Source organism: Sinocyclocheilus anshuiensis, unplaced genomic scaffold (assembly GCF_001515605.1).
Source record: "Sinocyclocheilus anshuiensis isolate Anshui unplaced genomic scaffold, SAMN03320099.WGS_v1.1 scaffold1098, whole genome shotgun sequence".
NCBI lineage: Eukaryota > Metazoa > Chordata > Actinopteri > Cypriniformes > Cyprinidae > Sinocyclocheilus > Sinocyclocheilus anshuiensis.
The window spans coordinates 69,756-82,184 of record NW_015538053.1 but is presented as its reverse complement, the minus strand read 5'-3'; the positions used below and the strand labels follow the sequence as shown (position 1 = coordinate 82,184).

The 12,429-nt window shown below is 34.9% G+C and overlaps 1 protein-coding gene across 1 annotated transcript in view; it reads left to right on the top strand.

Moving 5' to 3' along the window:
* Positions 1–12,429, top strand: part of LOC107681937 (histone-lysine N-methyltransferase SMYD3-like) — a 157,397-nt gene that overhangs the window by 132,967 nt on the left and 12,001 nt on the right. The window contains exons 7-8 of the mRNA XM_016478312.1: positions 174–261; positions 717–891. Of these exons, the coding sequence (XP_016333798.1) occupies positions 174–261; positions 717–891 (263 nt within the window). The remainder of the gene's footprint in view (positions 1–173; positions 262–716; positions 892–12,429) is intronic.

Below are 12,429 nucleotides of genomic sequence, written 5' to 3'. Positions count from 1 at the left end.
CGTCCCGAACCCTCAAGGTTGGACGATTGGTTTCTCGGGGTGGCGCGCGCTGGTTCTCAGGGCCCCACCCCAATGCCTTTCTTCCCGTAGGTGCATAATGAGATCGCTGGGTCATGGACGGCAAAAAAAAAAAAAAAAAGGAAAATAAATTCATGTGACTATTTTGTGAACAGGACTGTGACATGCTGGCTGGTGAGAAGATGGCGTGGACGTCCTTAAGAGACGTCATCCCTCACCTGAAGCAGCTTCAGTCGGAGCAGCGTATCCTTCACAGCCAAATCAAGGGCTGTTACAGTGCCTGACACTCGGTGGGCGAGAACTAACTGTATCTCTAGGTTTAGCAGAGTGAAGTGATCTAGCCTGTAGCATTTGTGCTCTGGAAACAACTGCTAGTCTCTGCAAACTATGCCCGATTCTGTAGTCATATCAGTTTCTAAGACATTGCAATGAAAGGTGTGAGGGTAAATCGGTCAGTTCTGTCTAACTCGCTTGCTTTTACCCCTTTGGACACGCGGCTGATGTATAAAAGAAAACACAGGCTGTCTTCCCCATGAAATAATAAGCATAGATTTCATTTTGGATTTTGTGTGCCAGTGTCTCCATCAGGCTTTGTAACTGGCTTAACCAGCAAGACTTTCTTGGTCGTATAGCTACTGTAGTTTTCATAATACATTTCAGCTTCTTTTTAATTGTGTCCTTAACTGTTTAATCAAAAGGCTGGGAGGATCTGCTGAAAGAGAGCCAGGCTCTTTTGCACAGATATACAGATGTCGTCCCAGACAGGAACATCTATGTGCTCAGGCTGCTGGATCTGGCCATGGATGCTTCCATTAGTCTGGACGACTATAAGACGGCGCTGGAGTATGGCAATAGAGCTCTGGAACCTTACAAGTGAGTGCCTGCATCAAAAAGTTGTTTTTTGTTTCTTTACTGATAGATTTTCCTGGTAAATCTCCATGGAATACACCTCCATCACACCCTCAAATCTATAAAAGTCCCATTATAACTGTGACTCACATAGACTTGCTCACGTCTGAAAACCAAAAACAGACAAGTGCAGATTTAGTTCATAAGAACACTAGGCAGTATTGAAGAATAAATCCCCATTATAGTATTTATATTATTTAATAATAGCTTTTTCCTCATTGCCATCAGGGTAGTTTTTAAGCATTTTTAGAAAAAAAATTATTTATTTATTTTTCATATATACTAATAGTTGATTGTAATAGTGAAAAATGACCTAGTCACAAACTGTTTTTAAATTCTGAGGTATCCTTAACAAAATGGTAACCATCGTTATAGCCAAAGTGATGTGGTTACTACACTTATTTAGTGGGATTTACTATTTTTCAAAACTAAAAGTTTGATGTAGGTAAGACTTCAAATAAATTGATACTTCTGATTAGCAAGGATGCATTACATTTATCAAAAATGACAAAAAAAGACAATAAAACTTTTATGAAATGTTTCTATTCAAATATAAACGTTATTTATTTTTATTCATTTATTTACCAAATCAGCATATTATAATTATTTCAAAATGATCATATGACTGAAGAAGGAGCAATGGCTGCTGAAATTGCTTTGCAATTACAGAAAAATAAATAAAAATATATTTTAAATAGATAAGTACTATTTTAACATATATTTTAGTTTTTATTCTATTTTTGATCAAATAAATGCAGCCTTGATGAACATATAGCCTTAAACACACCGGGACGATTATCGCGCGCGCTTATCGCCGACGTTTTTCGACGCGTCTTTTGTGTTCATACCGGTCACACTCTCTCTAGGAGAGAACGAGGAGATGCTGGAGTTAACACGAATAAGTCTTTAATCATCCAAAGTAGAGACAGGAAACAAGGGAGACATCCAACAAGTATAACCGACAAACGCAAACTGAAAGGACTGGGGCTTTTGAACACAGGATAATTGGGAAGACACAGGTGCAAGGAATGACTAATTAAAGGGAACACGCACACATGGGGATGAAAACACAACGAAATGAGTCCAGGGGCGTGACAATACCCAAGCGATTTTCGCAGGCGATGAGCCGAGTGAACGTGCAAATTCACTCCCTGACATTAGATGGCGCTTAAAGGGGTCATATGATGTTGCTAAAAAGAACATTATTTTGTGTATTTGGTGTAATGAAATGTGTTTATGCGGTTTATGGTTCAAAAAACACATTATTTTCCACATACTGTACATTATTGTTTCTCCTCTATGCCCCGCCTTTCTGAAACGCGTCGATTTTTACAAAGCTCATCGTTCTGAAAAGCAAGGTGTGCTGTGATTGGCCAGCTATCCAGTGCGTTATGATTGGCCGAATACCTCAAGCGTGTGACAGAAATGTTACGCGCTTAATGAAAAACAGAAATACCCCGGTACACATCGAATCCTATTTGATCTGCAATTCCTCTCCATAACAACTCCCTCTTATCAAGATTTTTGTAGTCGCTGTCGTGTTTGTCATAAAGCCCTTTGTGTTCAGACACCAATGAGACCAGCAGCTCTACATTCATCTTGCCTCAAGATGCATCTTCTTGGTCTACTTACTTCCTCTTTGTCGTTAGGTATCAATGTGTGCGCGGCAAGACCGTTTTGTGCTTGAACGCCACCAAGTCGTGTTTTACTGTAACTTCAGCAGCTCCAGCCACATGAACAAAAGCGCCAATCTCATTGGTCGGCCAGTTTTTAACGCGGCGCGTCAAACCAAAAAAAACGAGCCCGAGGCGTTTTTAAAAAAATTACGCTTTTACGCCTCGCGTTTTGCGCGTCGGTGTGCACACTCACATTGGCGCCCTTTGTTTAGTCACGAGGCGTTAAACGTCGGCGATAATCGTGCGCGATATTCGTCCCAGTGTGAACAAGCCTTAAGACTCTCTTTCCAAAAAATAAAAAATAAATACATTTTACTAACTTTTTTAACAATATAGTATTGGACGCCTTACTGATCAAATGCATGATTTTTACTTGTTCGATAATGAAACGACCACATAGAAACATGTTAAACTTCATAGCTTCATGGTGGCAAGATTTGCACTGGCAAATACCACACATTATGTTCATAAAATGTAAAAATCCACTTTTTGCTAAAATCATTAAAAATTGAAATGTGATCTTCTTTAAATAGTGTAAGTAGCTGGCAGAATTTTTTTGTTATTTTGTTATACTAGTTTTGACACCACAGTTTCAGTGTTTTAACAAACTATGTTTAGGAGGAATCCATGGTTGTTTTTGTATAGGATGCTGACTGGTTCATTTATTAGATGTTGAGATATTGAGAAAATTGTATATTTAAATCTCAGGACATTTACCATGATTGTACATCCTGCTTACATACAGTATGTTGCCTATCCTAATACCAGGGGTCTTTTCTGTGACCTTTACCAAAAAAAAAAAAAAAGCTTGTTCAGCTGTGTTTAAATGGGACAAATGGATCAATTTAGGAAAGGGCAGACCGCAGGTGACATGCACCGCAGGACGGTATTCATCACCAACTACTACTGAATCGATGTGCACAACACCAATCTTAGCATTGTGCACCGTAGCCACTATGCGACTTCCCATGAGACGTGTAGAACAGAGCAGCGGACACTGGTCTTCTTTTGAAGCATGGCGTTTCTGAGTGCATTCGTGTAGTCAACTAAAACAGGAGATCTAGAGGAGGTTTGGGACTCTTCTACTGTGCTGTTTCATTTGTGGTTGTTGGAAAAAGCTGTTTGGAATGGTCTCTGTCCCATAGTGCTGAGAATAATACATACCTCCAGGCTAAACGCAAAGAGATTAGTGACTTCAAGCTCCTGCAGATGTCAGTTTGTAGCGGCACTAGACCTCCAGTGATTTCCACTAAATCCAAAAGTAGACAGTAAAGAAACAGTCGGATCAGAGCTTCAGAGGCATTGAACCTTAGAAAAAAAGTGAAATACCCAACATCTTTTCCCCTGTCAGAGGGGGGAAATATGAATATTGTTATTTTTCTACTGTGCTGGATCCCGTCTTCCCACGTCTGCTCATGCAAAGCATGAATAAGTTTTTATATTGCCTGTTGGATTCTTATTCTCCAGCTTTATACTGCATCTGATTAATGTTTATGGTGCCGAGGGATGGCCGCAATGCAAGGAAGAGGAAAAATGCTGTTAAAATGGCTCTTTATATGCTGAATTGACATTGAGATTGATGCTTGCCAGTGTTGCCGCAGTTTCTGCTGTTAGTACAACAAGATAAATGCACGTTATAAAAAAAGATAAATACTGCACGCAAGAATATTTCAACCATTTGGTCATTTTCATTGCATATCCTTCAAGCACTGATAATTGCTGCTTTCACAATGATTTCTTTACTTGTCTTCACCAAAGAGAATTTAAGGCTGCTACTCAGAGAGATTTATATTTTGAAATACTATACTAATAATATATGGAAATACCTGGGATGTATACAGTACCGTACAAAAAATAAATTATTATAATGTTACAAAATATTTATATTTCAAATAAATGCTGTTCTTTTGAACTTTCTATTAAAGAATCCTAAAAAAATAAAAAAATAATTGGTTTTCACAAAAATATTAAGCAGCACAACTGTTTTCAACATTGATTTGAGAATAACGAGAAATGTTTCTTGAGCAGCAAGTCAGCATATTGATTTCTGAAGACGGAAGCAATGATGCTGAAAATTCAGCTTTACATCACAGAAATAAATTACATTCTAAAATATATTAAAATAGAAAACAGTTATTTTAAATTATAATAATATTTCAGAATATTACTGTTTTTACTGTATTCTTTGGTCAAATACATGCAGCCTTGCTGAGCATAAGAGTCTTCTCAAAAACCTTTTAAAATCTTACCGATCCCAAACTTTTGAATTGCCATCAATGGAGAAAAAACTTTTTACTCTCAAAATGGTTTTTAATGCAACACATTACAGAAATAATGTCCATACACCTGACCAAAAGTGTCCAAATGTGCCTTGTTTTTTCCACTTTAATTCATTATCATTGCAAATGCCTTCTTTATTCGCTTTGAAAATGGGGTTTAAGAGTCATCAGGAGTCATAATATCCATCAAACATGTGGGCAGGAAATCAGTACAAATCACAACTTGACTATGAAGGCTGTGAAAACAGTTTTGTTTAAGTGACAGCTCCAGTCATCACATAACATCTTCATGACATTCCATTACAGCTTGATTCAGAAGGCTATTCGTCATGCGCCTTTGTTCTGTGTTTCAAAATTGTGAGGTTCATTATTGGCCTTGTCTGGGATCCCAAATTATTAATGGAATTGGCTGGTCCTGACTCCTGTGTTCGCTGTGTGAATGCTTTCTGAAGTGGTCCTGCCACCCTCCTCTTGTCATTCAGGCTACAAGAGGTTTGGAAAGAGATACTGGCTGAGCGACCACCTGACAAAGCAATAATAGATCCTTCACATCACAAGAGAGCTTGAATGCCCTTGCAATCACTTTTCAACACAAGAAGAAAATTAAATTTGGTTACCTTAAGAAACTTTTCAAAAATTGTTTTCTATCTGTGGTACGATTTATTTGCAAAGGAACTGGATCCTGTTCTACATGTTGCATATTAACTACAGTCGCTGCTGGCTATTGCGAGATAAATAGAAATTTATTTATGCACCAATTCTATTTGGGGATCAGTCAGGCAGTTTAGTGAGAGCCACTGAATTGTTTTAATTGCTCAAGTGCTTAACATATGCAAAGTGATTCATTAGTGCATGCAGTTTTTAAGCCAGTCTTTTCACAATAATTAATTTGATTAGAAAATTTGCACCGCGGCTTCTCAATTTTTATGTATGACGATGCTTTGCATTTCACTTTGAACTTTTATTCAGTCTTTAAAACCTAGACCCAGGGATATTCAATTATTTGACAACTTGGGTGATTAGTTTGATCTGTGTTTTGCTTTTACAGGGACCAAAATTAACACTAACCAAGTGTCAATTTATTTGACTTTGCAAATAAATAATGCTAAAAAAAAATACAAATAAAAATGTGTTTTTATTTTAAATGCATATATTTATTATAATTATTATAAAAATAAATTTTACAAAAACTCCCTTCATGTTTTGTTATAGGTGTAGATATACAGTAATATATATATATATATATATATAATTTTGTTTTGTTTTGTTTTTGACATTATTATTATTATTATTAATTATTATAAAAATATAAAATTATCAATTTACCTGTCATTGCCAAGTGTGGCTAAAAAAATGTTTGCTTATGTTTTGCTTTTTTTTTTAACACTTTCTGAAGGTGTTGTTAATTAAGCAAGAGAGAAGTGTTTCTTATAATACTCTGTAGATTTCGCTTTTCACGTACACTTACACTGCAGCCATCAGTTTAAACACATCACAGGTTTCTGGTACCTGTTGTTCAGCCTGGAAGCAGAAACTATTTGCATTTTCACATCCAGGTGACTGCGCTATCAATAGCTCAACTGCGGTTCGCTCATTAACAATACATTACAATATGAATGTTTTGGATTCCTGTCATTCAGTCATGTAGAATGGATACGTGGCTTCGTTCATGTAATTTTGGTGGTGTTTTGGCAGGTTCTGTCTCTAAAATTCACTATATATGGGTCAGAGACGAAAAGGAGTTTTCAAGCATCAAAACAATCAAAGTTTTACATTTTGTTTCCCATACATTAGAATGTGTCCTGTTTAATTTTATTTTTTATGAGCAAAAAGCAATGACTATCATACATTTTTACCATGATTTACGGAAGCTAAAATGCTACAGAAGCTACCCACTAAAATGTAATTTAGTGTAGCAATAGTTGAAATGCCAAAAAATCTTTATTTAGAGCAAGACTCATTAGTTGACATTAAAAGACTCTATTTAAAGATCACAATGGAGCCCCCAAAACTAATTAATTGTAATTTATAAGTCTAATATTTGCCGCTATTCTTCAAACCACTCGGTTTTACCTATTTGTCAGCAAGAAGTTTTTAATCATTTAAAATATAATACAATTTTGTATAACCATGTTTTCTTTTATATATTTTAATAAGTACAGGTCAGAATAACTATGTTGTTTCAATTTTACATAAATATATCTGTTATAATGAATGAAGATGGAACATTGTTTCACCTATATTTTAACATTTTATTTTCACAAAAGTTATTTAAAACATTAAAGTAGACATTTTATCATGTTTTGTCCATTTCATTTAATACGGACACCAAAATGGAATGTCTAGTCTTCTACTCTTTGACCCTTGATAACAATATTATTATTATTTTAATTCTTATTATTCAATTCAAATATACATTCATTCATACGTGTATGTATAAATATAAATAAATACAAAGAAAACATGTATATCTAGTAATAATAAGAATTAAAATAATACAATTTTATTAATATAATAATAATTCTATAATTTATATAGGTATATTAAGTAAAAAAAAAAAAACAATGCAAAAGTGAAGAATGTTTGTTTTTGAGGTTACAGTCGAGTCAAAGGTCACTTGCTTAATCATTCTTCCTTACATTCCAGACCAGTTCAAGATTAAAGTGAGACAAGCTGCCGTGTCATTAATATGTAAATTAGAACATTAAGCAGTTCATCCAATGAAGTGGAAGAAGGGACATTCCTGAGAGTACGGCTCCACGCGATGAACCGCCAAGGGCATCCGGATCTGTGGAGTTTCCCTTTGTTCCAGCAAAACTCTGACCGCTCCGCTTTGACAGTTCTGGCTCTCTGCAAGGGATGTTTGTTGGAGGTTCAAGAGTGATTTCACTCGAATGTTTATGTACTTTGTCTCATTGCCTGAACTAGCAATAGACATTGTGCATCTAGTTGTAAACAGAACATTCTTTAGACCTGACTCGCAGCATGTTTATCATTTACATGCAAAGTTTTATGTTTCAATCATGCAAAACAAGAGAAGCACGTGTCCAGACTTCACTAGATCACTTTGTTTTGTGATTATTTAGTTGAAATCTCCAGGACTAGTGGAAGAACCTGACCTGATCTTTTCTGTCATTTCTCATTAGATTGAAGAGTGCATGAATATTTATTCAAATCAGTCAGATTGTTTATATTATTGTGCCCACAGGGGTAGCATTTTTATATTTATAACTGCTGTAGGTTAGTTTCTTCTGCGTTATATGAAAATTTAATTGACTACTGACCAAGTCAAGCTTAGTCACTACTGAGGCTTTTAAGGCATCACTTTTATCTCATCGCCAAATGCCATCTGATCTATTCACAGGAGGTTCAGTCATAGTTCATCAGTCTACATAGTCTGCAGAGTCTTTGCTAGAGGCACCTACACTGATGTACAACAGCATACTGCTCTCAATGAGTTCAGTCTATTTCTGTCTCCAAATTGTCATTGAACGGTGATGTAATTTTTACGCCACAAGCGACACCAAACAGAATTAGGAAAGGGCAGACCGCAGGTGACATGCACCGCAGGACGGTATTCATCACCAACTACTACTGAATCGATGTGCACAACACCAATCTTAGCATTGTGCACCGTAGCCACTATATGACTTCCCATGAGACGTGTAGAACAGAGCAGCGTTTGTGAGTGCATTCCTGTCTGGAGGAGGTTTGGGACTCTTCTACTGTGGAGTTTCATTTGTGGTTGTTGGAAAAAGCTGTTTGGAATGGTCTCTGTCCCATAGTGCTGAGAATAATACATACCTCCAGGCTAAACGCAAAGAGATTAGTGACTTCAAGCTCCTGCAGATGTCAGTTTGTAGCGGCACTAGACCTCCAGTGATTTCCACTAAATCCAAAAGTAGACAGTAAAGAAACAGTCGGATCAGAGCTTCAGAGGCATTGAACCTTAGAAAAAAAGTGAAATACCCAACATCTTTTCCCCTGTCAGAGGGGGGAAATATGAATATTGTTATTTTTCTACTGTGCTGGATCCCGTCTTCCCACGTCTGCTCATGCAAAGCATGAATAAGTTTTTATATTGCCTGTTGGATTCTTATTCTCCAGCTTTATACTGCATCTGATTAATGTTTATGGTGCCGAGGGATGGCCGCAATGCAAGGAAGAGGAAAAATGCTGTTAAAATGGCTCTTTATATGCTGAATTGACATTGAGATTGATGCTTGCCAGTGTTGCCGCAGTTTCTGCTGTTAGTACAACAAGATAAATGCACGTTATAAAAAAAGATAAATACTGCACGCAAGAATATTTCAACCATTTGGTCATTTTCATTGCATATCCTTCAAGCACTGATAATTGCTGCTTTCACAATGATTTCTTTACTTGTCTTCACCAAAGAGAATTTAAGGCTGCTACTCAGAGAGATTTATATTTTGAAATACTATACTAATAATATATGGAAATACCTGGGATGTATACAGTACCGTACAAAAAATAAATTATTATAATGTTACAAAATATTTATATTTCAAATAAATGCTGTTCTTTTGAACTTTCTATTAAAGAATCCTAAAAAAATAAAAAAATAATTGGTTTTCACAAAAATATTAAGCAGCACAACTGTTTTCAACATTGATTTGAGAATAACGAGAAATGTTTCTTGAGCAGCAAGTCAGCATATTGATTTCTGAAGACGGAAGCAATGATGCTGAAAATTCAGCTTTACATCACAGAAATAAATGACATTCTAAAATATATTAAAATAGAAAACAGTTATTTTAAATTATAATAATATTTCAGAATATTACTGTTTTTACTGTATTTTTTTGGTCAAATACATGCAGCCTGGCTGAGCATAACTGTCTTCTTTCCAAAACATTTTCCCAAAACAACAATTTTGAACGGTAGTGTACAGTATGTTGCATGCAAATAAATGTCAGTTTTGTCCGATTGCAGCAACTTTTGAATGGCCGTCAATGAAGAAAAAGCTTTTTGCTCTCAGAATGTTTTTTAGCACAGCACATTACAGAAATAATGTCCATACACCTGACCAAAAGTGTCCAAATGTGCCTTGTTTTTTCCACTTTAATTCATTATCATTGCAAATGCCTTCTTTATTCGCTTTGAAAATGGGGTTTAAGAGTCATCAGGAGTCATAATATCCATCAAACATGTGGGCAGGAAATCAGTACAAATCACAACTTGACTATGAAGGCTGTGAAAACAGTTTTGTTTAAGTGACAGCTCCAGTCATCACATAACATCTTCATGACATTCCATTACAGCTTGATTCAGAAGGCTATTCGTCATGCGCCTTTGTTCTGTGTTTCAAAATTGTGAGGTTCATTATTGGCCTTGTCTGGGATCCCAAATTATTAATGGAATTGGCTGGTCCTGACTCCTGTGTTCGCTGTGTGAATGCTTTCTGAAGTGGTCCTGCCACCCTCCTCTTGTCATTCAGGCTACAAGAGGTTTGGAAAGAGATACTGGCTGAGCGACCACCTGACAAAGCAATAATAGATCCTTCACATCACAAGAGAGCTTGAATGCCCTTGCAATCACTTTTCAACACAAGAAGAAAATTAAATTTGGTTACCTTAAGAAACTTTTCAAAAATTGTTTTCTATCTGTGGTACGATTTATTTGCAAAGGAACTGGATCCTGTTCTACATGTTGCATATTAACTACAGTCGCTGCTGGCTATTGCGAGATAAATAGAAATTTATTTATGCACCAATTCTATTTGGGGATCAGTCAGGCAGTTTAGTGAGAGCCACTGAATTGTTTTAATTGCTCAAGTGCTTAACATATGCAAAGTGATTCATTAGTGCATGCAGTTTTTAAGCCAGTCTTTTCACAATAATTAATTTGATTAGAAAATTTGCACCGCGGCTTCTCAATTTTTATGTATGACGATGCTTTGCATTTCACTTTGAACTTTTATTCAGTCTTTAAAACCTAGACCCAGGGATATTCAATTATTTGACAACTTGGGTGATTAGTTTGATCTGTGTTTTGCTTTTACAGGGACCAAAATTAACACTAACCAAGTGTCAATTTATTTGACTTTGCAAATAAATAATGCTAAAAAAAAATACAAATAAAAATGTGTTTTTATTTTAAATGCATATATTTATTATAATTATTATAAAAATAAATTTTACAAAAACTCCCTTCATGTTTTGTTATAGGTGTAGATATACAGTAATATATATATATATATATATATAATTTTGTTTTGTTTTGTTTTTGACATTATTATTATTATTATTAATTATTATAAAAATATAAAATTATCAATTTACCTGTCATTGCCAAGTGTGGCTAAAAAAATGTTTGCTTATGTTTTGCTTTTTTTTTTAACACTTTCTGAAGGTGTTGTTAATTAAGCAAGAGAGAAGTGTTTCTTATAATACTCTGTAGATTTCGCTTTTCACGTACACTTACACTGCAGCCATCAGTTTAAACACATCACAGGTTTCTGGTACCTGTTGTTCAGCCTGGAAGCAGAAACTATTTGCATTTTCACATCCAGGTGACTGCGCTATCAATAGCTCAACTGCGGTTCGCTCATTAACAATACATTACAATATGAATGTTTTGGATTCCTGTCATTCAGTCATGTAGAATGGATACGTGGCTTCGTTCATGTAATTTTGGTGGTGTTTTGGCAGGTTCTGTCTCTAAAATTCACTATATATGGGTCAGAGACGAAAAGGAGTTTTCAAGCATCAAAACAATCAAAGTTTTACATTTTGTTTCCCATACATTAGAATGTGTCCTGTTTAATTTTATTTTTTCTGAGCAAAAAGCAATGACTATCATACATTTTTACCATGATTTACGGAAGCTAAAATGCTACAGAAGCTACCCACTAAAATGTAATTTAGTGTAGCAATAGTTGAAATGCCAAAAAATCTTTATTTAGAGCAAGACTCATTAGTTGACATTAAAAGACTCTATTTAAAGATCACAATGGAGCCCCCAAAACTAATTAATTGTAATTTATAAGTCTAATATTTGCCGCTATCCTTCAAACCACTCGGTTTTACCTATTTGTCAGCAAGAAGTTTTTAATCATTTAAAATATAATACAATTTTGTATAACCATGTTTTCTTTTATATATTTTAATAAGTACAGGTCAGAATAACTAAATTTTACATATTTTACATAAATATATCTGTTATAATGAATGAAGATGGAACATTGTTTCACCTATATTTTTTTTCACAAATTTCACAAAAGTTATTTAAAACATTAAAGTAGACATTTTATCATGTTTTGTCCATTTCATTTAATACGGACACCAAAATGGAATGTCTAGTCTTCTACTCTTTGACCCTTGATAACAATATTATTATTATTTTAATTCTTATTATTCAATTCAAATATACATTCATTCATACGTGTATGTATAAATATAAATAAATACAAAGAAAACATGTATATCTAGTAATAATAAGAATTAAAATAATACAATTTTATTAATATAATAATAATTCTATAATTTATATAGGTATATTAAGTAAAAAAAAAAAAACAATGC